This window comes from Orcinus orca, chromosome 19 (assembly GCF_937001465.1).
Source record: "Orcinus orca chromosome 19, mOrcOrc1.1, whole genome shotgun sequence".
Classification (NCBI taxonomy): Eukaryota; Metazoa; Chordata; class Mammalia; order Artiodactyla; family Delphinidae; genus Orcinus; species Orcinus orca.
In genome coordinates, this window is record NC_064577.1 from 7,710,285 (window position 1) to 7,734,663 (window position 24,379).

Below are 24,379 nucleotides of genomic sequence, written 5' to 3' on the forward strand. Positions count from 1 at the left end.
AACAAAAGCAGAGTGTATTCACTGCCAGTACACCTTTACTACAAGAAATGTTAATGGAAATTCTTTAAGCAGAAGGAAAACAATACCAGATGGAAACCTGGACCTACATAAAGTAATGGAGAACACCAGAAATAGTAAGTATGTGGGTAAAATGTAAAAGACATTTTTTTTTCATTTTGTAATTTCTGTAAAAGATAAAAAGGCTGTTTAAAGCCAAAACAGTAACAAAGTATCACTGTGTTTATAATACAGGTACAGTTAGAACATATAACAAAAACACTACAGGGACTTCCCTGGCCATCCAGTGGTTAAGACTTCTCACTTCCATTGCAGGGGGCACGGGTTTGATCCCTGGTCAGGGAACTAAGATCCTGCATGCTGTGGGGCGTGGCCAAAAAAAACAAAAACAAAAAAACACAAACACTACAAAAAATGAGGAGGAAAATGAAAGTACATTATTGAAAGGTTCTCGTACAATATGTAACGTGATACTAGACTAGTGGTCACAGTAAGTCAGAAATGTATACTGTAAACCCTAGAGAAACCAATAAAAAACAAAGAAGTGTAGTTAATAAGCAAAGTGTGGAGATAAATTAAAATCATACCAAAACCCCACTCAATCCAAAAGAAGGCAGGAAAATGAGTTACTCAGTTTTCCTGGGTCTCTCCCACATATATATGTTATGAAACTTTCGTTTGATTTTCTCCTGTTTAAAAAATAAATTAAAAAGAAGGCAGGAAAAGAGGAAAAAGCAGAATAAAGAACAAAGGATGAGATGGCAGATTTAAACTCAACGACATTAACAGTCATAGTAAACTTAACTGGAGTGTTTAGACTATTTGTAAGGCAAAGATTGTTAAACTGAATTTAAAAAGCAAGAACCAATTAAATGCAATCTATAAGAAGTTACCTTTAATTATAACGACACAGATTAAAAGTATAAGGATGGAAAAAGACATCCATGCACACACAAAACAAAGCTAGAGGGGCACTACTGATATCAGACAAAGTAGACTTCAGAACAGAGACTATTACAAGGAATAAAGAGGAATATTTCATGATGATAAAGGAGTCAATTCGTTAAGAAGATATAGTCATTCACAATATACTACATACTTAGGGACTTCCCTGGTGGCACAGTGGATAAGAATCTGTCTGCCAATGCAGGGGACACGGGTTTGATCCCTGCTCCGGGAAGATCCCACGTGCCATGGAGCAACTAAGCCCGTGCGCCACAACTACGGAGCCCGCATGCCACAACTAAAGCCCGCAGGCCTAGAGCCCATGCTCCACAACAAGAGAAGCCACTGTGAGGAGAAGCCCGTGTACGGCAACGAAGAGCAACCCCACTCGCTGCAACCAGAGAAAGCCCACGCACAGCAACAAAACCCAACGCAGCAAAAAATAAATAAAATTAAATCTTTAAAAAAATAATAAATATATTATACACCTAATAACAGAGCTTCAAAATATATGAAGCAAAATATCATGGACCTGTTTAAGCATAAGATTCAAAAAAAACTTAAATAATTATGCCCAACAGTATGAACAATACATATTTCTTGCTGGGGTGTCAACAGAGTTGCTTCTATCTATTGAAATGTCTATGTGTGCATCAGTTGTAAAGTTCATTTCTAATTCTAGCTGTATCTTCAGGTACATGATACAGCATTCCACCTGGCACAACTCCTTGGTCATCACCCATATGCAGGTTCTTGGACAAAAAGTTTGTCAGTTTGCATTTTGGTCTCAATGAGATGGCTCCCGATCCCCTAAGCCTGCTAATCTCCTGACGACTCTTTCTTGGTTTTCCACCTGTAAGCCAAGCCAATCATGCTTTGCCCAACTTTGACTAAATATTTAAAAGCTACCAGAGCAGTCTGAACTTCAGACGTTCTTCTGTGCTCAAAAAAGATATAAATTTCTGAAAAAATGTCATGTGTCTTTATGTTATAAGCTTGGATGTCTTTAACAAAGTGAATGGTGTCTCTAAAGCCAAAATAAAAAGAGGAACCTGAAAAGGGAAATAAATCCACGACTTATGACAATCTTCTCTCAGTAATTGACAGAAATAGACATAAGAAAAAAAAAGACATAGAAGGACTTGAACAACACAATCACTTGACTAAACCTAAATGACATTTGTAAAACCCAACAAAGCAGAATACAGATTCTTTCTCAAGTACACGAGAAGGCAGTCACTATATATGCTCAACCATAAAACAAGTCTAAATACACTTGAGAAAACTAAGATCATAAAGAGTGTTTTCTGACCATAATGGAATTAAACTAGATACTAATAAAAGAAAAACACCTGGAAAACCCCTCAAATAATATTTGAAAATTAAACAACATACTTCTAAGTAACCTATGGGTAAAATAAGAACTCATAAGAGAGGGACTTCCCTGGTGGTCCAGTCGCTAGGACTCCACGCTCCCAGTGCAGGGGGCCTGGGTTTGATCCCTTGTCAGGGAACTAGACCTCACATTCATGCCGCAACTAAGAGTTCGCATGCTGCAACTGAAAGATCCTGCATGCCATGACTGAAGACCCTGCGTGCCGCAACTAAGACCTGATGCAGCCAAATAAATAAATAAAATAAATTTAAAAAATACATATATAATTTGAGTAAAAAAAAAAAAAAACGACAAAAAAGAACTCACAAGGGAAATTAGAAAACATTTTTAACTGAATGAAAATGAAAACTTATCAAAATTTGAGGGATACAGGGCTTCCCTGGTGGCACAGTGGTTAAGAATCCACCTGCCAATGCAGGGGACATGGGTTTGAGCCCTGGTCCAGGAATATCCCACATGCCACAGAGCAACTAAGCCCCTGTGCCACAACTACTGAGGCTGCGCTCCAGAACCCATGAGCCACAACTACTGAACCCCCGTACCACAACTACTGAAGCTCGCGTGCCTAGATCCTGTGCTCCGCAACAAGAGAAGCCACCGCAATGAGAAACCTGGGCACCTCAATGAAGAGTAGCCCCCACTCGCCGCAACTAGAGAAAGCCGGCACGCAGCAACGAAGACCCAACACAGGCAAAAATAAATAAATAAAAAATAAATTAATTAAAAAAAAACAACTTGAGGGATGCAGCTAAAGCAGTGCTTTTATTAAAAGGAGATTTTTCAGCACTGAATATTTCTATTAAAATGAAAGGTCCAGGGCTTCCCTGGTGGCGCAGTGGTTGAGAGTCTGCCTGCTGATGCAGGCGACACGGGTTCGTGCCCCAGTCTGGGAAGATCCCACATGCCGCAGAGCGGCTGGGCCCGTGAGCCATGGCCACTGAGCCTGCGCGTCCGGAGCCTGTGCTCCGCAACGGGAGAGGCCACAACAGTGAGAGGCCCGCATACCGCAAAAAAAAAAAAAAAAAAAAAAAATGAAAGGTCCAAAATTGTCATCATCTAACCTTTTACCTTAACAAACTAGAAAACTAACAGCAAATTAAACCCAAAGTAAGCAAAAGAGCAGACTCAATGAAATAGAAAAGAGAAAAATAAAAATCAATGAAACTGGGCTTCCCTGGTGGCGGTTGAGAATCCGTCTGCCAATGCAGGGGACACGGGTTCGAGCCCTGGTCCGGGAAGATCCCACATGTCGCAGAGCAACTAAGCCCATGCGTCACAACTACTGAGGCCCACGTACCTAGAGCCCGTGGTCTGCAACAAGAGAAGCCACTGCAATGAGAAGCCCGCACACCGCAATGAAGAGTAGCCCCCGCTCACTGCAACTAGAGAAAGCCCACGCGTAGCAACAAAGACCCAACACAGCCAAAAATAAATTAATTAAATTAAAAAAAAAGTCAGTGAAACCAAAAGATCAATCTTTGAAAAAGAGAGCAACCACAAAATACCAAACGATATAATCAACACTTTAAGGTAAGGAATACGTTTGCTAGGCAATTCTTGAAGTGAAAGATCACATTGGCTGGAGTTATCACAGGAATTAGCCTTGAGCAAATAGTATTCAGACAGGCAGGATGAAGTGACTCCTGGATGAGGTAACAGCCTGAATCAAATCACAAAAGCAAAACTGAGCATCTAGCTTGTGCTCAGGATGAGACAACCAAGGCAACAGACCTATAGCAACGAGAGCGGAGAGCTGGGGACCAGAATGGGCTAGATCTGGGAATAAAGCAAATAGACTTCAGTAAGACAACTCCGAGTCTTAGTAAGTTCTCTGACTGTATTTGGTCCTTTGAATCACAAGCTGCATGGTTTGTATCACAGAACACTCCAGTTCTGCTGCAGTTACCGGTGCTTTATTCCCATTAGGGAGTAAGTATGAATTCCCAAGGAGTTATCACATTCCTTTAAGAATAGCAGAAGTTCCTGGGGATGAGGGGAGGCAAGAAAGAGAATAACACTGAGTGATTCCATGTACTAGGTACCATGGTAAGAACTTCACACAGATTAAGTCTTCATAAAAAAAACAAATTCAATTCACATAACCTGCCCATCATGGCACATGACCAACTTGGATGGGAATGTGGAAAATAAAACTGATGTTAGGATGATGGGATTCTGGGTGTTTTCTGGGTTCTGTTAGTATTTAATTTCTTTTTACTGTAAGTGAAAACGTAACTGGTAAAAAATTAATGGGAACTTTTACTGTGTCCTTTTGAACCATGGTACATTAGACAACAAATTTTTTCCATCTAAAACTAAACACATAGCTGGGGCAGGGGAGATGAACAGGCAGAGAACAGAGGACTTTTAGGGCAGCAAAAATACTCTCTATGATATTTTAATGATGGATATGTGTTCTTATACATTTGCCCAAACCCACAGAATATATACCACCAAGAGTGAACCCTAAGGTAAACTAAGGACTTTGGGTGGTTATGATGTGTCGATGTAGGCTCATCCTTGGTAAAAAAAAATGTACCACTCTGGTGAGTAATGTTGATAATGGAGGAGGCTCTGCACATGTGGGGGCAGGGGTTAATGGGAAATCTCTGTGCCTTCCTCTCAATTTTATTATAAATCTAAAAGTGCTCTAAAAAATCAAAGTTTTCAAAAAATAAATAATGTAAAATGAAAGTCAAAACAAAACAAGAACAGAGAAATACATCTACTGCCAGGCAAAGATGTTCTTTTCCTCTTGGCTTTAGACTTTAAGTCATCTACACATGCTTAAAGGGATTCCCTGGTGAAGGACAGAGAGAATGCTGTTTGTGGGAAGACAGGGAACTCAGCAGGAAGGTGGCCTTACGGTCCTTCATAAGCTAAAGCTAAGTAGGCTGCACCTTGTAAGTCATATGATCTAATGTGGTGCATTTCTATTTTCCTTCTGTTATTCCTGGCCCATATCAAAGTCTTGTTTAAATGTTCCAGTCTTATTTCATAGCTACTACTAGGACTGAAGGAGTCCTGGCTCGAAGCCTGGGCTACTGCACTGCATGTACATAAAGCAAGAATGGGGGTAGCACCTAAAGTGCCCCCATCAGTAATAACTACAAGTGAGTCTGGGGGGAAGGACAAGAATAGCGCCATAAGGTCCAGCCACCTCTAGCCCTACTGGAGATTTCCCTTCTATTATCAACCTTGGAGGACCAAGAAATTTTATTACAAGAACTGCTTTACCTTAACACACCTCAGGAAACAAATTCCAATACTGTACTATCTGATCATAATCTCTGAGATGCCTCTAATCAACGACAACATTTATTACAAAATCTGTTGAGTAATATAGCTTATTATAAGCATCATTTCTCGCAAAAGCTCTCTGAGCTAGCTAGCATATCAGTACCCCCATTTTATGGATGAGGGAACTAAGGCCCAGAGTGGGTGGGTGACTTAACCCAGATCCCAAGAGTAATGTGGTAGAGCTATGACTAAACCTAGTCTGACTCCAGAACCCATTATTCTAAGGACTATATTAAACTGCCTACCTGACCTCTGACAGTCCTCCTTTACTCAGGCTCTTACCTCTCACACATATATTCCTTTGATCCCTGTATTTTTTCCCAAGGCCACTGGCCTCTTCTGGTCTCTTCCTTCTCTCCCTCCCAATATCCAGGATTCCAATAGGGGCTAGCACCCTTGATTCCCCTGCATCCAGCCCCTTACCACTCCACAACAGCCCTCTGGCAAAACCCTAGTCCTAAATCAGCACTACAATCTATCCACCTTCTCCAGCCCGTTGCTGAGAGCTTGAGAAGCTGAGAAGTTCTGGGAAGAGCCCACACTCACTCTCAGTTGTCTTCACTCTCTTAAAACCCTCAGTGCAGTTTCTTCAACAATCGAATCCCACCCTCACCACTGTGCTCAAGTCCAGCACCCCCTGCCCCTCACTCCAGCCCAGGTGAAGCTGAAAAATGCAAGGTTTGTTATAACTTCCCACTAAACTTATCTATATTCACAACTATGCAGACCTCTTTCTACTAGGTTCAGAGGATGCTTCCCTCTGTTTTCCCTTTACTCTATCCCTGCGGAGCAGACACCGTTCCATCACCTACCAGGATTCTCTGCTGCACTCTGAACCGCTACTGGCTCCTTACTGTACACATACTCCCATCACTCCCATTTTAAAATACCTGCCTTGACCTCTATCTCCCTCTAGGTGGCGTCTAATGTCCCTCCTCCTCCTCCTCCTGCTCTGGCAAACTGACAGTCCTTGCAGTCTCCACTCCCTCACTTCCCATAAAGCCTCACCCACTGCAATCTGGCATTTATCCCCATATTCCTGAAACAGCTCTTGCTAAGGTCATCCATGACATCCTGACTGCCAAATCCAATGGATACTTCGGGCCTTATCTGACTGAAACACACTTAGGCAACTGACACTGTTAAGTGCCCATCCCAATTCCTGACAGGCTTGGCATCCATGGCCTGGCGCTCTCCCAGTCTGGCCATGCTGCTCAGTGTTCCCTACGGTTCCAAACTCACCCCTCTGCTCTTCTCGCTCCTTACAATTTCCCCAGATAATCTTGCTCACTCTTGAGTTTTCAACCATCTCCTTCATATTGACCCCTAAATCTATATTTGCAACCCAGACATCTTCCCTAAGCTTCAGATTCCAAAGTTATCTCCACTTGGACATCCTATAGGAACCTCTAAGTTGCCCCTAGTCGCTCTTACTTTCTCATCTCATTTCTCTCCCTGGAGCTTCAAACTCATAATGCTTTTCATCAAATCTAAGAGGTACCACTAAATACACACACCCATATATGTATTTTGGAACTGAAGAAATACGATACAAGTAAGTGCCCGCTGGAACCTCTATCTGGATGTTCTCAGGAATGTCAAACTTTTCATATCCTAAACTGAGTTCATTTATCTTCTCTCCTAAACCTGCTCTTCTTTCTGCAGTCTTCCAGCTGATGGCACCAACATTCACCTAGCCACCCATGCCACAAACTGAATGTTATTTTGACTTCCTTTCCCTCTGGCATTCACCAAAATGAAGCTCTGCTGACTGTATCTACTATTTATCCAATCTGTTCCCCTCTGCGTACGTTCACGGTTCTCATCATCTCTATCTGGACTTCAGCAGTAGTCCCCAAACCTCATCTTTCCTCCTCCTCTTCTGAATCCATCTTCCCCACAGCTGCACGAGTGAACCACCTAACACGGAACGGAAATCTGAAAAAGTCACTCCCATGCTCAAGACCCTTATGGAATTTTATTTTTGGCCACGCCATGCGGCACGTGGGATCTTAGTTCCCCAACCAGGGATCGAACCTGTGTCCCCTGAATTGGGAGCCCAGAGTCTTAACCACTGGACTGCCAGGGAAGTCCCCTGGGACTCTTATGGGATTCTTAACAAGGCAGGCGATGCCCTCCATGATCTAGCTCTGCTTACCTACCCAGCCTCCATCTCCTCCACAGTTTTATTGCTGTAAACCCAAACTTTTTATGGCCTCACATGTACCACGCTGGCTACCTCTTCATACCTCTGGCTGAAATAATGCTCTCCCTCACCTGCCTCTCACATGTTATTTCTTTCAGGAAGTCTTTCTCTCTTCCTCTCCCAGACTGGGCTACAGTCATGAACCTGAGGATTCTCACAGATTCCCAAGTAACACAAGAGCTATAAACACATTGTACTGTAGTTCTCTTGACTATGCATTGTCTCTCCAACTAGGTAGTGAGCTCTTGGAAGGCAGAGACTGTATGTCACATGTAGTGTGTGTGTAACGCCTTGAACACAGTGGCTATCAACAAACACAAATGCAATGAATGAGTTACACAATTCCTGTTATCTGACTCTTGGACAATATAAACCAACCTAAAAAGACAAAACACTTTTTCCCTGCACTATACTCAAAAAAAAAAAAAAAAAAGTATCATGAGGGACTTGAGGTAAGGAATATTAAGATAAAAAAAATGTGTCCTTGGGCTTCCCTGGTGGCGCAGTGGTTGAGAGTCCGCCTGCCGATGCAGGGGACACGGGTTCGTGCCCCGGTCCAGGAATATTCCACATGCCGCGGACTGGCTGGGCCCGTGAGCCATGGCCGCTGAGCCTGCGCGTCCAGAGCCTGTGCTCTGCAACGGGAGAGGCCACAATAGTGAGAGGCCCGTGTACCGCAAAATATAGTATCCTTAACAGAACTATTACTAAAAAATTGGAAACCTTCTTTATATGCTGCATATTTAAAGGGATATGAAGGCCAGAAGGAGAGAAAATGTTACAACTAAGAGTTATTCTAAGAGAAACCAGGATGACGCGATTTTTTTTTAATCCACTGAGGCATTTTATTTCTATGTATATATAACGTTCCTAGAAAAAGAATACTCCCTGTGTGTTTTTATGTCTTGCTTCTTTGTGGTCCACAATGCCAGCTGAGTTGTCAGTACATGAAACCAAACTGATAGGGCAAGAGCAGAATATTCTGCTATTTTTCTAGATCTTTGAGTTGCACAGCAAATCTGGGGCTGATCACATCACTTGTTTAACTTGCCTGTGAAATTCACAGTTTTGCCCGCTCTGTGATCAATGATTTCAAATTCACCAGTGTAACCCTGCCTCATTATTACAGTTAGAAACTGGACAGTGACTTTGGAACACAACCTAATAACAACCTAGCACTTCCCTCTCTTTTTGGCATTACTGATGCCCTTGAGAGTATCAGCTAGGACATTCATGTGCACCATTAGTGGAACGGGAAGGCAGCAGAAAAGAGCAAGGCGACTTTTTAAACCTTGCAGAAACTTAAGCACACACAGTTAACAAATCCTCAGATTACTCTTTTTCAATTCCAGCTGCCTTCGGCTGGGCCTTTGGAAACAACTGAAGGGGAAATAAACACTGAGATATAGCTCATTATACTTGCTTTTTAACATGCACATTATGTTACGGGTCAAAAGATGAACTGTATGACCTGGATAACAAGCCTGGGGACAATGCAAAAATGGTGATTTTTGTTCAAATTTAAAAATCCAATTTCTACCCTGACCTTAACTTAGAATCATCACAACTACACAGAAGTAGGCTATAGATTTCCTACAGGGAATTCTCAGGAAACAACTGTGGGATGATTTGACACTCTAAGCTGCTGTACCATAAAGCATGGAGACTAGTACACTGGACACAGTTGGGAAAAAAGGAGAGCAAAGGAGGGAAGAGCTGAAAGGGATGTGAGACAGACAAAAGACACTACTGCTGTACGTACCTTGGTGAAGGTGGTGGAGCCAGAGGCCATCAGAATTTGACGCACACGGTTGTGGAAGCGCTGCATTGACTCATCATCCACACGCAGGAAACACTGAGCTGTTCGCTCCTTAGTAACCTAAACCATAAGGTCAAGGTTAACTATCTCTGGAACTGCCACAGGAACAAGAACCACCACTGAGCCCTACCCTCCCAACAGAGCTCAACTGACTGACAATGGAAAGGTGAGCAGTATACCTCACCCCCACCTGCGCAGGATGTACAGGCATGGTAATGCTACTCCTACTACCCCCTGGTCCCGCTCCAGGCTGTACCTCATTCTGTAGGTTCCAGACCCCATCCTTGTGGGTGAACTCCTCATAGCTGGTGCGGCATTTAGGCAGGATGCGGCACTCAAAACCACACATGTTGAACAGCAGGTTGGGGTTGTCCTTACTGTACACGGACACGAAGCTGTTCTCCCACTGAACTGTAGTCACTGAGCGTGGCAGACGGTTCTTGATGTCCCAGAATACTGCCCGACCCCTGCCCACAGAGAACATAGGGTCACATCAGTCTCCTAGAAGGAACTTCCCTTCAAAGGCCAGACTGATGATATCCCAACAGAGTACACCCTCCCACCCAGGACACCACCTTATAAATTCCCTCTAATTGTCCTCTGGGTCCCTCAGGTTGATTCCAGCTCCCACGGCCCCAACTTAGACTCACAAGTTGACATCATGCTTCATGAGGCGCATGCGGGCGTCTCGGGGCCAGCATTTCTTGTTATTATAGCCAACGATGTTTTCATTGTTGGGGTCAGGGTGCTCTGTCAGGTAACGCTGGATCAGGTCCCGAGCCTCATCTGCTGTGAACCTACACCAGACAAGGTGCGACGCTGAGGGCCAAGCACACTGCGACCTCATGAGGCCTACAGCTCCACAGACGGGGGCCACCCCCAACCTGCACCCTACTCACAGGACTTCATCCCATTTTAGAGCCCCAACCCAGCAGCAAGTCAACTAAGGTACAAGAGCTGCTTCCAGAAGCTGGGCATGTACCTCAACACCCTGCAAGGATAACAATCCAGGCAAGCCCTCACCTGAAAAAAATATGGATGCGATCGATGTATCTGCAGAAAAGACGGATGGGGTGGGCAGCCTCAGTGGCTATGTCTTGGAAACTGAGAAAATCGTTTGGCATCTGAGGGGGACCAGCCATCTCACTGGCCCGGTGCAATCCCAACACAAGCAAATCCATAACCAAGCCATAGTACTGTACGATGAATGAGGCAAACTGCAGGCCTCTGATGATCCCATATGAATTCGTATGGTTCATGTCCTAGAAAGAAAGACAACTCTTGACCACGGCCAAGTCCCAGGCTTCTCGGGGCCCATCCTCTTTTGCCCTCCCCACAGCAAATCCCAACTCAGTGGGCCAGACGACCACCCCTCCCCCAATTCCTTGCCACCCTGCCCCCAAGACACACCTTGTAGTTGATGACGACATTGTTCTTGGCTGTCATGTAGTCGGCTATGTTGTGGTCCACGATGAGGCGCAGCAGCCGATTAAGCAGGGTCAAATCTATCTTCTCATACATCTTCTCAAATCGGGACTCCAGCATGACGTTGCACTCGCCCTCACTTGTCTCCCACACGTCCTGCAGGTTATTGATGCCTGAGGAGTAGGAAACACAGGTCTCCAGCAGGTTAGAAATTCCGTTTCAGAACTAGTGCCTACAGGAGCTATATCCCATTCATAACCCAATCACACAACCACTCTATTCATTCATCTGTATTGCTAGGAGAGTCAGCTGTGCTCAACATAACCTCAACACCGTTTCCTGGGTACCATGCACCAAGACAGTAAACTAATTATGCTGACTGGATGAGAAATTTCACACAGAACTTAATTCATCTCCCTTCCTCGAGGGCAAGCCCAGAAAAGTTTTACCTTGGCACCACTTGTAAACAAGCAGAGGAGGTGGTTCTGTGTCAGCAGGCTTGATCCAGGGTGGGAACAGGCGGCGCTTGTCAGCTTCATACCACAGGTACTGGTCCAGGTAGGCATCAGTTATCTTCTCCAGTGGCTCCACATCATACACTGGCACCAGGTGGCTATAGAGATCCATGAACTCAATGCCCACCTGTGGGACAAGGAAGCTGGCTCACACCAACCCACCAATCACCTGAGGCAACCTGCCGCCCGGGTGCCGTGAATGAACCACAAAGCCAAAGGAAAATGTGGAGGGTATCGGACTCACTTCTTTAAAGGCTCTCTGTGTGAGGAGGTGACGCTTGATGCGGGACAATGCCTCGTGGGGGTTGTCATAGGCTTGCTCGATCAGACCTAGCTCCTCCCTCTGCGACTGGTTTAACCGAGACTTCACACTAACAAGACACGAGTAAAGGTGAACGGGAAAACCAAGAGGAAGCCATCCCCAGAAGGCCTTCTTTCTTTGGACTCTGACGATGATGCCATTCTTCCCCCATGACCTCCCCACAGGAGCCTGTCTACTCTACTCCTCACCTGTAAGCTTCCTTGAGCCGCTCCAAGGCCAAGATGAGCAACTTGGTGTCGTGCTTGTAGGAGAGTGGCGGGAATGGGATGGGTGAGAACCTACGGCTTTCCAGCCAATGCACAGTGGTGGTATACACTGCCACCGCTTCTTCTGCTGTGATGTAAGGCCCGTCCTGCAAAGTGGACATGAGAATTAGCTTCCCACCATAGCCCAATCCCACCAGGGCAAGGTATGGTCCCAACTTCACAGTCCACCCTCCTGCCTACCCCCACACACCAAGCCCAGCCTACTCTGCCCAACCTTTAGGTAGTTGTGCTGCCGCTCTTGTTCTGCCTTCAGGTAGAGCCGAGTGAGGCGTCCCAGGTTCTTTTTGCAAACAGTCTTGTCTACAGTGGCCCCACGGCGGATCCGTTCTCGGTTGTAGTGTGCAGTGTTGGTCCACCAGTCAGCCTTGGCCTTCACGTATCGAAGGATCATATTCTCTATAGGTGTTGGCAAACCAGGGACCTAAAAGTGCAAAAGGCACAATGAGAAAGTGATGCGAGCCACATGCCCCCCTAAGACATTCCAGAAGTGGTAATCCTGAGCACAGGAAGATGATGTCTATGCCTCCTCGGAGTTGGGGAGATGCCCACCTTCCAGGGAATATTGGCCTTCCAGCAGCGCCAGGCTTCACTGAGGTGTTGCAGGATTGTCCGGGCCTTGTTCTGTTTGATCCCCTCAGGCATCATGTCCAGAATGTCATGCATCACAGCTGCCCGAAGCTCAAGGTCAAAATGTGACTCCACTCGCTGCTTTGTTACGGTCTTTGCCACCCCCTTTGAGTGTCGGCCTAGAAGTGAAAGTGAGTAAAAGCAAGATTTGTTGCTCCTAATAAGCGTCTCTACCTGCATGCCGTTGCTTACCACGGTTATAATGAAATCAGTAAGTATAAACAAAGCCCAGCACATGCAAGACAAGATACGTCAGATATTCAGAACTACGCTTCTGAGGAATTTCCATCCTGTAAATGCTCGATAGCCTCAAGGCCCCAAAGCGAAGCCCAAGACCCAGAATACGAGGTCAGACTCATTGGAGACTGGGTCTTAGAGGCAATCCAACAGGAAGGGATTCTCAGTCTCAAACAAGGACAAGAGACAGTACAGGAACACACGTGATCTACCCTTGAAGTGATAATGGGAGAAGCTGGACACGGAGAAAACCACTTACCTTCAAACTGCCGGGCCAGGAGGTTACCCAGCCATCGCTCCAGCAAAGGGGTGATGCCACGCATGAAGAACAGCCAGACTCGCCAGCCAGCAGCCCAGAAACCACAGCCAGGGCCCTTCCCTACAGGGCCCTAGGATTCCAAACAGAAATCAAGAATACAAGTTAACAATGCATTCAGACAACAACAGAAAATTGGGCAGAGGTGAGGCAAAGAGCACACGTATGGCAGTTAAGGGAAAAAATGGGAAAACTCTGAGACCTCCATATCTAAAATGGAGTAAATGAAGAAACCAGTCACTGAGATTCTCTATTTAGACCCAAAAGTGGGCTTTGAGGGGAAGTGTTGAGATTCACAAGATGAGGGCAGTAATGAAACACTCAGAGCCTCTCTCCAAACAGGTGCCTGGAAAGAGTCCTGACTCGATGTAAAAATTAAGATGGATCTGAGAACATGAATATCCGAGGGCAGGGTCCTACCGTGTTGAAGCGGTAATAGATGAGATGCTTCAGGTCCTTGCACATGCGAATCTGCCGCATCAGCTTATATTTGTACCGGTACATGCCCGTCAGCTGCCCCACGTGGGCAAAGATATACTGCAACCCATCTGCCAGCTGCAACACAATTGCCCCATCAGGCTTTAAGCTAGGGCCAGATCCACGATCAGCCCAGGCTTCACCCAGCTTCCCCACCTGAAGCCAGGACTGGGCATTCCTAGCCTCACCTGGAAGGCATCCACATTGCCCAACCGATACTGCACATGACTGTCCACCACCAGCTTAGTTAAACGCAGAACCTCTCGACACAGATGGAAAGCATTCCCAAAACGAGATTTCTTTCGTTCCTGGAAAAGAGGCCAAGGACAGAAACAACATTTGTCAGCAATAGTCTGGACTGGATGTATGCCCTCCTTAGAGGCCAGAGCAAACCCAGTCTATCCCTCAGCCCAGGAGACCCCTAAGGTCCAACGCAGGTACCTTGGTGGTGAGCGTCTTGACAGGCTTGAGGTTGAAGTTGTAGTCCAGGTGCAGATAGTTGAGATTTTTACGGTGAATGAGAAGGTTGAGCATGTTGTAGCCCTGGCGGCAAACCTGTAGCCCCACCTCCACCCAGTCCAGCTTTGTAGACTGAAAGAATTTGGTGGCTTTGAAGGAACGGAACAGATACCTGGGGTGGGAATAAGGAGTGAGAGCTAGACTCCTGATCATCTCTGGAATGGAAAAAGTCTGAGCAGGGGCCCTAGGGCACCTCACCTCTTCTTTTGCGCTTTAGGGGGCCGGTGCTTCAGGGCATTCAGCACATAGTACTTAAGCAGCTTCTGGTAGGAGACCCTCACTTTCACAGGCTGCCCAGCAGGACAATGCTCCCGATACCTGAAAAAACAAGCCCACCAGAGCCTGGCCCATCTCTCCTTCCAGCCGCTCTGCTAAAGGATGTACGCCCACCCAGCTGGAGTCTTTCCTCCTGTACATCCACTACTACCCCCCCAGGTAGAAGCCTTACCAGTTCTTGACAAGGGGAATGTCTAGGGCCCGGCGGGTGCGACCAGAGCGTAGGTTGAAGGGCCGTGGGGCCCAAAGCAGGGCAATGCCATTGGCTGTATTGTCTGTATAGAGGGGTGTGTCTTTCAAGAAGGGCTCCACAAACTCTGGAAGCTCAAACTCCTCGTCGTCATCTGGCAATGGTTCCTGACTCTGAAAGAAGAACCCCCGAGGGTTTATTTAGCTCCCGCTGATCTGGGCAGACACTTGGGATCAGAGGGAAACTCTCTGGGGCCAAGTACAGTGGCTACATCTGCCATGGAAACTGAGCTGCCTGACAAGAGAATCCCTGAAGGGCCAGGGCAAAGGGGGCCAAGGGAGCAGAGAACAAGGCAGAGCCAACCAGGAAAGCAAGCAGCACTCCTCACATCCCAACTGGCTCACCAACAGAAGGTCTCCTAGGGGACCCCCCATTACCAGGAAGAGGTGAACACTGCAATCACCTTCTGTCCAAGCTCCAAAAACTGGGCTTGGGGAAGGAGATCTGTTCATGTTAAGAACATAATGGAACGTGGATCAACATCAAAGACATTATGCTAAGTGTTAAGACCCAGCCACAAAAGACCACATACTGTATGATTCCATTTATATGAAGTGTCCAAAACAGGCAAATCTACAGTGACAAAAAGCAGATTAGCAGTTACCTAGGCAAGGAAGATTCAAGGGAAATAGAGTGACTACTAATGGGTGCAGGGTTTCTCTCTGAGGCAATGAAAATGTTCTAAAATTAACCGTGGTGATGGTTGCACAAGTCTGTGAATAAACGAAAAACCACCGAATTATCCACTTTAAACAGGTGAATTGTGTGGTAGTGAATTACAGCTCAATAAAGGATTAAAAAAAAAAAAAAAAAAGAACACATTGGAAACAGACCAGAATAAGACCACACAGAGTCCCAGAGGAGAAATGATAAAACCCAAATGGATAATCATAGAAACAAGATTATACCAATAACTTGGTCTGAGCCAAGTGCCAAACTCTCACGTTAGCTTACAGCTAGAGGGGAACACTTAAGGATGGAAAACACGTCTCCCTCTAGCTGAATTTTTATCTAGTAACGCTTCTGCCCGGACAGGAAGTCTCTCTTGAAGAGCTGATCTCAAACGTCCCTTCCTCTCACCTTGACAGAGTGCCTATGGGAAATTGGGTTGATCAAAGGATCAAAGTAGAAAGCTGGCAAATCAGGATCCTCAGTTTTGATGAACACAACATTAGGAGTGTGGTACCTAAAATGAAAGAAGAGTCAGCCAAGGTTCTCCTGCCCTGGCCCAACCTAAACGCCCACCTCCCCTTTCCCCCAGCTGGGTTCTAGCTCTCTCACCAAGTGAGGTGGACATGGTGTGGAAGGTTGTTGTACAAGTAAGGAAAAGCAATCTTGTACTCAGTGCGGATGGGCTGCCGGATAATGATCTTGTTAATATCATTGAATTCATTCCAGTCTTCATCCCTAGGGTGCAAAGTCAAAGATAAGCAGACTAGTTGGGCAGTTTGGAAACTACAATTGGATCTCAAGGATCAAGATGAGATTTTATGGGGCTTCCCTGGTGCTGCAGTGGTTAAGAATCCGCCTGCCAATGCAGGGGGCACGGGTTCGAGCCCTGGTCCGGGAAAATCCCACGTGCCGTGGAGCAACTAAGCCCGTGCGCCACAACGACTGGGCCTGTGCTCTAGAGCCCACAAGCCACAACTACTGAGCCTGCGGGCTGCAACTACTGAAGCCCGTGAGCCTAGAGCCCGTGCTCCGCAACAAGAGAAGCCACCGCAGTGAGAAGCCTGGGCACTGCAACAAAAAGTAGCCCCCGCTCATCTCAACTAGAGAAAGCCTGGTGCAGCAACAAAGACCCAACGCAGCCAATGAATGAATGAATGAATGAATAAATAATTTTTTTAAAAAAAAGATTAGATTTTATTTAACCCAAGGTGCCTAAAATCTCTACTCTCTCCAACTTACTGTAGGTTGATGTCTCGGACAAGAGGCTCAAATTTGGGGCCTCCAGGAATGGCCATATTGAGTGCCTTGGAGGTAAAAAAGGCCTTCAGATCAAACAGATAGAAGTAATTGTCATCTACCAAGTCTGTCAGGAGCTGATTGGCCAGGCGGTAGAGAGTGGACATCATAGGCAGTGTGAACTGCCAGCGCTGGTAAGTGGAACCATTCACATACCTAGGGAAAAAAAGAGGCCCATGTCAGGTAGGTATGCTAGCTAGCCAAGCCATACTACCCACTGCTCTCCCAGGACCCCTTCTGAAGTTCCAAAATACTCAGAGTTCCAAAACCCTCACAGGAGTGGTAACTCCAACCATCACTCACTTCCGGCTGTCCCTCAATGGCTGGTGGTCATAGAACCAGTCCAACACCGGGGCATCTTCCTCAGGGTCCAGCTCTAGCTGAATTGCCTCCAGTGGTTCAACATCTAGGATGTTGTCAGCATAGTCCAAAGGCGGCTCCTCATCATCAAAAGGGGGGAAACGCATCCTCTTGAAATGCCTCCTGTCTCTTTTTTCTCGACGCATCATAATCCACATTGACCTGGAAGTCGACAATGTCACATAACGGTTTATACCCACTGCCTCCACAACCACCACCACCACACACCATGTTCCAGCCCTTCTCACCCCCACTGGGAGATGTAGACAGGTTCAATAACCCAGGGTATCTCATTGACAAAGGAAATGGCTCCAGTGATGTGGTACAGCACAGGCACATCCCGAATCTGCTCCCAAGGCATAGGCATGTTCTCCAGGAGTTTGAGGACTGCATGGGGCATGTACTTTAGGGCACTGCAACAACAGGAAGACAGAGGATTCGAAGTGACAAGGTGTTCTGCTACCTGTACCATGCAGAGAAGCCACAAGGTAGCACAGTATCACATTCCACAGAAAACCGGTCTTACAGTCCAAACCCCCAAAGTTAGTACACAGGCCCTCCGTGACCAGGAACTCTGCCTCCCCACCTCCAGCTGTGCCACTTTGCTTCTTAAACATCACTGTCCCACAATACTGGGTGTCAGTCCCTCTAAATCAACAGCTGTTCCCTTAACAGACAGCTTTTAGGCTACCTCACAGTCTATTCTCTCCATAGCTTTCCATAAAAAATAATAAAATATTTACCACACTTTACTTTAACCATTGTCTATTATGTCACTAGGCTATAAGCTCCGCAAAGACCATTACTTCCTGTTCACTGCTATATCCCTGGCACACAGCACAGATCTCAAAAATATTTTTGAAATAAAACTTCCCCAGCTGTCTTAGACCAGTTCATTAAGTGGCTAACATTTTTTTAAAAATAAATTTATTTATTTATTTATTTTATTCTTGGCTGTGATGGGTCTTCACTGCCGCGCGGGGGCTTTCTCTAGTTGCAGCAAGCAGGGGCTACTCTTTGTTGAGGTGCGCGGGCTTCTCATTGCGGTGGCTTCTCTTGTTGCAGAGCACAGGTTCTAGGCACGCAGGCTTCAGCAGTTGCGGCTCGCGGGCTCTAGAGCACAGGCTCAGTAGTTGTGGTGCACGGGTTTAGCTGCCCTGTGGCATGTGGGATCTTCCCGGACCAGGGCTCGAACCTGTGTCCCCTGAACTGGCAGGCGGATTCTTAACCACTGCGCCACCAGGGAAGCCCAAGTGGCTAACATTTTTGTGTAAAAATAGAAAAGGGATCTGCTAAGGTATTTGTAGCTGTACTCATCCACCTTGGGGACACAGAAAAACAAGAGTACAAAGACCTCAGGAGTTAACTACCCCCGAACCTGAAGATTCTGGTCACTTAGGAATTACAGGAAACAGGAATGTACAGGTGTCCTGCTCTGGGCTTTAACCCACTCAAAGATAGAGACATCTTATCAAAGCATCAACAGGACAAATTAAAAGCTCCAGGGCTTCCCTGGTGGTGCAGTGGTTGAGAGTCTGCCCGCCAATGCAGCGGACACAGGTTCGAGCCCCGGTCCGGGAAGATCCCACATGCCGCGCAGCAACTGGGCCCGTGAGCCACAACTACTGAGCCTGCGCGTCTGGAGCCTGTGCTCCGCAGCAAGAGAGGCCGCAACAGTGAGAGGCCCACGCACGGCGATGAAGAGTGGCCCCCACTTGCCACAACTAGAGAAAGCCCTCGCACAGAAACGAAGACCCAACACAGCCAAAAATAAATAAATAAAAAAATAAAATAAAATAAAGCTCCAGTCCCAGATCAGGAAAAAAAATCAGGGCAATAAAGAACACAACTGAGAACTCTCCTACACTGTTGGTGGTAATGTAAATTGGTACAGCCACTATGGAAAACAGTATGGAGGTTCCTTAAAAAACTAAAAATAGAGCTACCATATAACCCAGCAATCCCACTCCTGGGCGTATATCCAGAGAAAAACATAATTCGAAAAGATACATGCACCCTGATCCTCACCGTTGCACTATTTACAATAGCCAGGACATGGAAACAACCTAAATGTCCATCGGCAGATGAATGGATAAAGAAAATGTGATACATCTCTACAATGGAATATTACTCAGCCACAAAAAGAATGAAATAACGCCATTTGCAGCAAAATGGATGGACTTAGAGATTGTCATACTGAGTGAAGTAAGTCAGACAAATATCATATGGTATCGCTTATATGTAGAATCTTAAAAAATAGTGGTACAAATGAACTTATTTACAAAACAGAAACAGAGTCACAGATGTAGAAAACAAACTTATGCTTACCAAAGAGGAAGTGGGGGAGGGATAAATTGGGAGACTGGGATTGACATACACACACTACTATATATAAAACAGATTACTAATAAGAACCTACTGTTGGGACTCCCCTGTTGGTCCAGTGTGTAAGACACCGTGCTCCCAACACAGGGGCTCAGGTTTGATCCCTGGTCAGGGAAATAGATCCCACAGGCATGCCGCAACTAAGAAAAAGTCCACATGCTGCAACTAAAGATCCCGCGTGCCGCAACTAAGATCTGGCGCAACCAAAATAAATTAAAAAATATTAAAAAAAAAAAAAGAACCTACTATACAGCACAGGGAACTCTACTTAATACTCTGTAATGACCTATCAGGGAAAAGAATCTAAAAATGAGTGGAGATATATATATATATATATATATATATATATGTATAACTGATTCATTTTGCTGTACAGGAGGAACTAACACAACGTTGTAAATCAACTACACTCCAATAAAGATTAATTTACCAAAAAAAAAAGCAAAACTGGAAGATCTGGAAATTATGACGAAATTCCAGTTATTTTCTCCCTTCTTTGATAACCACTCAGATGAGCTGTCACAGAACATTAAAGTCCCAAAATGACAGAGCAGCTATCCAGGACTGAAATGTAAGAGACAGGGAGAAGGGAAAGGCGCCAAACCCCAAATGAAATACTTCCAGCATGTTCCTTACCCCAAGTACACCCTTTTGTCATGGCGAAACTTCCTGTTGGTCATGTCTCCATGGTCTCGAATGATCTTCCTGACATGTTCTGGAGGCATGTCTTCCTTTTGAGCATCCACAAATCCAAACTTGCGCTTTTCCGCATAGCGCTTGGCCTGCAATTGCTGCCATTTTCGGGCTACAAGGATACCTCAGTTTAAAGAACGGCACACCCTTACCCTAACCACCCCCGCCTCTTGCCCTAGGGTAATCTCCTGTCAGGATGTATGACAGAGGGCAGGCACCGGGCAGAAGCACTCCCTGACAATTCTCTTGTCTACTCGCTCTGCTTTATTTTTTTTTCTTCATCACATTTATCATTGCCTACCATTTCTGTCATAACATAAAGTTTTTTTTTTTTTACTGTCCATCTCCCTCATTGCAACTTAAACCCTGCAAGGGAAGGGGTTTTGTCTGTATCGCTATTGTATCCTCATTGTCTGGATCAGTGCCTGCAAATAATAGACGCTTTTACTTTTTTTAAGTAGATGGGTTTAGAGACTTGATTAGATGTAAAAAACAAATGGGGGCCAATAATTGCACTAACACTAATGTTTTGACACTTGCCAAAACGGGGAAAGGGGCCAAAGCCGCTGCGCGCACGCGCGCACCCGCCCCCAGGCGCCGCTCCCGCACGCTTTCTTCACCTTTCTCCTGAAGCTTCTCCTCCGACATGTAGTCTGGCAGCGGGGCTAGAGGGCCGGGCACCGGGTTACCCGGCCCTCGGTAAGGAAATACTCCGGCCATACCCGGAGAATCTGGGGAACAGCGGAAGAAAAAAATTAACGACGGGGCCCGGGCCCGCAAGAGGGGCAGCAGGAACACGTCGAAACCCACGGCCTGCAGTCCCGCCTCGCTCAGAGTGCGTCCAGCCCGGCCCGATCCCTCCGGCCGTTCAGCCCGACCCCAATCGCGCCTCCCGCAGCCCGGCCCTTAAAGCCCGCCACGTACCCCTACAGCCCTTCACACAGACAGCCGCTTCCCTGCAAGGCAATGGCGGCAAGCCGACGTCCCCTCCGCGTTGCTAAAGCCAGGAAGTGCGCAACGCGGTTTCAGCAGTTGACCCAATAGGCGCCGGTGTGTTCAGACGGATTAGAGAGCTCACCAGTTAGAATTGCAATTCGTGCCGGAGGGGGCGGATCCACGGGCGGAAATATTTGGACGCGAGGGGGTGTGGTCGGAATAGGTGGAAGCCCCGCCTTCCGCGTTTCTGGAGCTGTTTCTGGGGCCTCAGCAGCGGCTCGCGTTTGTCTGACAGAAGCCCAGGCTTCCAGAGTTTTACTAAATTTGTCGAAGGTTGCACCTTATTCTGTGTCTAGTCTCATATATGTAGACTTGAGGTGCAGTACTAACTCCGAGTCAATCAGTCTTTTGTTCATGCATTCATTCATTCATTCAACAATCAGTTACTGAATGCCTACTATTGTGTCAAGCGTTGGGTGGGGCGGTGAAGAGGGGAAGGGGGTGGGGGCGCCGGGGGCGGGGGGGTGGGAGGGGGAAGCCAACCTCAAGGAGCTCCCCAGGAAACTGAGTGGTAGACGAGAACCCAGGCTCTCACAATGTTCCGTGATGGGAATTCGGGGCCAGGGTATATAACCCTGCCTATCATGTCAAGGAGGAGTTAGTCAATGAACCTACCAAAGTAAAAGAGGCCTTGGGGAACAACTTTGCCGGGTGTTTTTCCCCCTCCATCTCCATTCCTATTTTCTCTCTCTGGCAACGACTACCCTATGAAGTGTATAATGAATACCCTATAAATGCTTCTTGACTCCCTCAGGCTCTGTCTATGTCTTGCTGCTTGAATTGCCCTCCATCTCCTGCCTTCCTTGTTTTAATTTTCATGCCTCTTGCTCTATTTTCTGATAACAACTTTGACTTAACAGATAAGTTTGTTTGAACTCACACCAAGTTTATTATGGAGGATGCAGAGGACTTGTAACCCATACAGGTTCTTCATCTAGTTGGGAATTTGGGACTCAAAAGAGAAAATGAGAAGTATGCAAAGGAGAGTCCAGGCAAATACCGACTGGTGTGGAGGTTCATATAGTTCAAAGAAGAGAGACGAGCATTATTAAAGATGTGATGGAGGTGGGGGATATGAAGGATTTGAGGAGGTAGAGAAAGAGGAAGGAAAAAGGAATCCCAGGTAGTGGTAACTACTAGGGTTAGAGTTTAGAAAGAGAAACAAGCATGGCATGTTAGGAAAACAGGCAGCCAATCAACCTGGCTGCAATAGAAAGTGCAGCATCATCTTTATGATGTTCATCATCGTCACTGTAGTGAAGTCCTTACCACTTGTATAAGGTCCGCTATGTGCCAGGCATTATTCTAGAACCTGGTAAAATTCTAATGTCTGTTTTCATTAATAGTATTGTACTAATGTCAATTTCCTAGTTTTGATTGTCCTACTATCGTTATATAAGAAGTTCTCAAGTGTGTGAAGAGTACACAGGAACTCTCTGTACTATTTTCTAAACAGCATTATTGAGAAATAATTTGCATTCCATAAAGTTCACCTGTTTAAAGTATACAATCCAATGTTTTTTAGTATATTTACAGAATTGTGCAATTATCTCTACCTAGTTCCAGAACATTCTCATCATTCCCAAAAGAAACTTTGTACTCCTTAGCACTCACTCCCCACTTCCTCCCACCTCCTACTCCTCAGCCCTAGGCAACTACTAATCTACTTTGTGTCTCTACAGATTTGCTTGATCTGGGTATTTCATATAAAGGGTATCATAGAATAGTGACTCTTGTCACTTTGTGACTGGCTTCTTTTACTTAGCATGTTTTTGAGGTTCATCCCTGTTGTAACACATATATATTTTCTTTGTAGAAATGTCTTTTCAGATCCTTTGCCTATTTAAATATTGAGTTGTATTTACATATTTTAGATACAAGTTCCATGTCATATATATGATATGCAAAATTTTTCTCCTGTTTTTTGAATTATCTTTTCACTTTCTGGATGGTATTCTTCGAAGCAAAAAAGTTTTTAATTTGCATAAAGTCTAACTCATCAAATCTTCTCTTCTATTGCTTGTGATTTCAGTGTCAAATCTTAGGAATCATTCCCTAACCCAAGTCTCAAAGATGTAATCCTATATTTTCTTCTAAGAGTTTTATAGTTTTAGTTCTTACCTGTAGGTCTATGATTCCCTTTGAGTTCATTTTTGTGTGTGGTGTGAGATAGGGGTCCAAATTCATTCTTTTGCATGTGGATATTCAGTTGTCCCAGCACCATTTGTTAAAAAGGCACTCTTTCCTCTCTGTCAAAAATCAGCTGACCATTTGTTTGTTTCTGGACTCTCAGTTATATCCCATCGATCTATATGTTTATCTTTATTCACTCTGTGCTATTTTTGCAGCTTCCATGTGAGCCTAAAAGGTATTTCAAAATAAAAAGTTAATAAATAAATCAGCTAATTTAACCCTCAAAACAACCTTACAAAATAGGCATTCTTATCCTCATTTTACTTATGAGAAACCCAGACTCAGAAAGTTTGAGTAGGGACTTCCCTGGTGGTCGGGTGGTTAAGAAACCGCCTTCTAATGCAGGGGAAGCAGGTTCGATCCTTGGTTGGGGAACTAAGATCCCGCAAGCAGCGTGGCAAGACCAAAAAAAAAAAAAAAAAAGGTGGAAGTCCAACTCTCCCCTTGACCTCTCATACACATGTACACCCTTCCACTACCCCACCCTCTCAATATGATTACATTACTCTTTTGGTGAGACTAATACTCAATATTTACATAATTGTGTATGCTAGCCCTTATATAGCTAGCCCTGATATAGCATTTACTCTGTATTAAGCTCTATTTTTTAAATGCTTTTTATGTTTATTTTTTTACTGAATTATAGTTGATTTACAGTGTTGTTTTTTTTTAATTAATTAATATATTTATTTTTGGCTGTCTTGGGTCTTCGTTGCTTCACGTGGGCATTCTCTAGTTGCCGCAAGCAGGGGCTACACTTCCTTGCGGTACGTGGGCTTCTTATTGTGGTAGCTTCTCTTGTTGTGGAACTCAGGCTCTAGGCATGTGGGCTTCGGTAGTTGTGGCACGCCGGCTCAGTAGTTGTGGTGC

At 45.5% G+C, this 24,379-nt stretch overlaps 1 protein-coding gene across 1 annotated transcript in view; it reads right to left on the minus strand.

Moving 5' to 3' along the window:
* Nucleotides 1–21,382, minus strand: part of PRPF8 (pre-mRNA processing factor 8) — a 36,695-nt gene extending 15,313 nt beyond the window's left edge. Inside the window, exons 1-24 of the mRNA XM_004267063.3 lie at nt 21,245–21,382; nt 20,941–21,051; nt 20,264–20,432; nt 17,491–17,655; nt 17,186–17,404; nt 16,826–17,038; nt 16,196–16,321; nt 15,995–16,100; nt 14,837–15,027; nt 14,587–14,706; nt 14,311–14,500; nt 14,058–14,177; nt 13,813–13,947; nt 13,336–13,465; nt 12,762–12,958; nt 12,427–12,633; nt 12,135–12,298; nt 11,869–11,995; nt 11,559–11,751; nt 11,095–11,282; nt 10,708–10,946; nt 10,335–10,481; nt 9,941–10,151; nt 9,628–9,744 (exon numbers count right to left, since the gene is read on the minus strand). Of these exons, the coding sequence (XP_004267111.1) occupies nt 9,628–9,744; nt 9,941–10,151; nt 10,335–10,481; nt 10,708–10,946; nt 11,095–11,282; nt 11,559–11,751; nt 11,869–11,995; nt 12,135–12,298; nt 12,427–12,633; nt 12,762–12,958; nt 13,336–13,465; nt 13,813–13,947; nt 14,058–14,177; nt 14,311–14,500; nt 14,587–14,706; nt 14,837–15,027; nt 15,995–16,100; nt 16,196–16,321; nt 16,826–17,038; nt 17,186–17,404; nt 17,491–17,655; nt 20,264–20,432; nt 20,941–21,040 (3,774 nt within the window). The 5' untranslated portion in view covers nt 21,041–21,051; nt 21,245–21,382. The remainder of the gene's footprint in view (nt 1–9,627; nt 9,745–9,940; nt 10,152–10,334; nt 10,482–10,707; nt 10,947–11,094; nt 11,283–11,558; nt 11,752–11,868; nt 11,996–12,134; nt 12,299–12,426; nt 12,634–12,761; nt 12,959–13,335; nt 13,466–13,812; nt 13,948–14,057; nt 14,178–14,310; nt 14,501–14,586; nt 14,707–14,836; nt 15,028–15,994; nt 16,101–16,195; nt 16,322–16,825; nt 17,039–17,185; nt 17,405–17,490; nt 17,656–20,263; nt 20,433–20,940; nt 21,052–21,244) is intronic.
* Nucleotides 21,383–24,379: the final 2,997 nt, after the last annotated feature.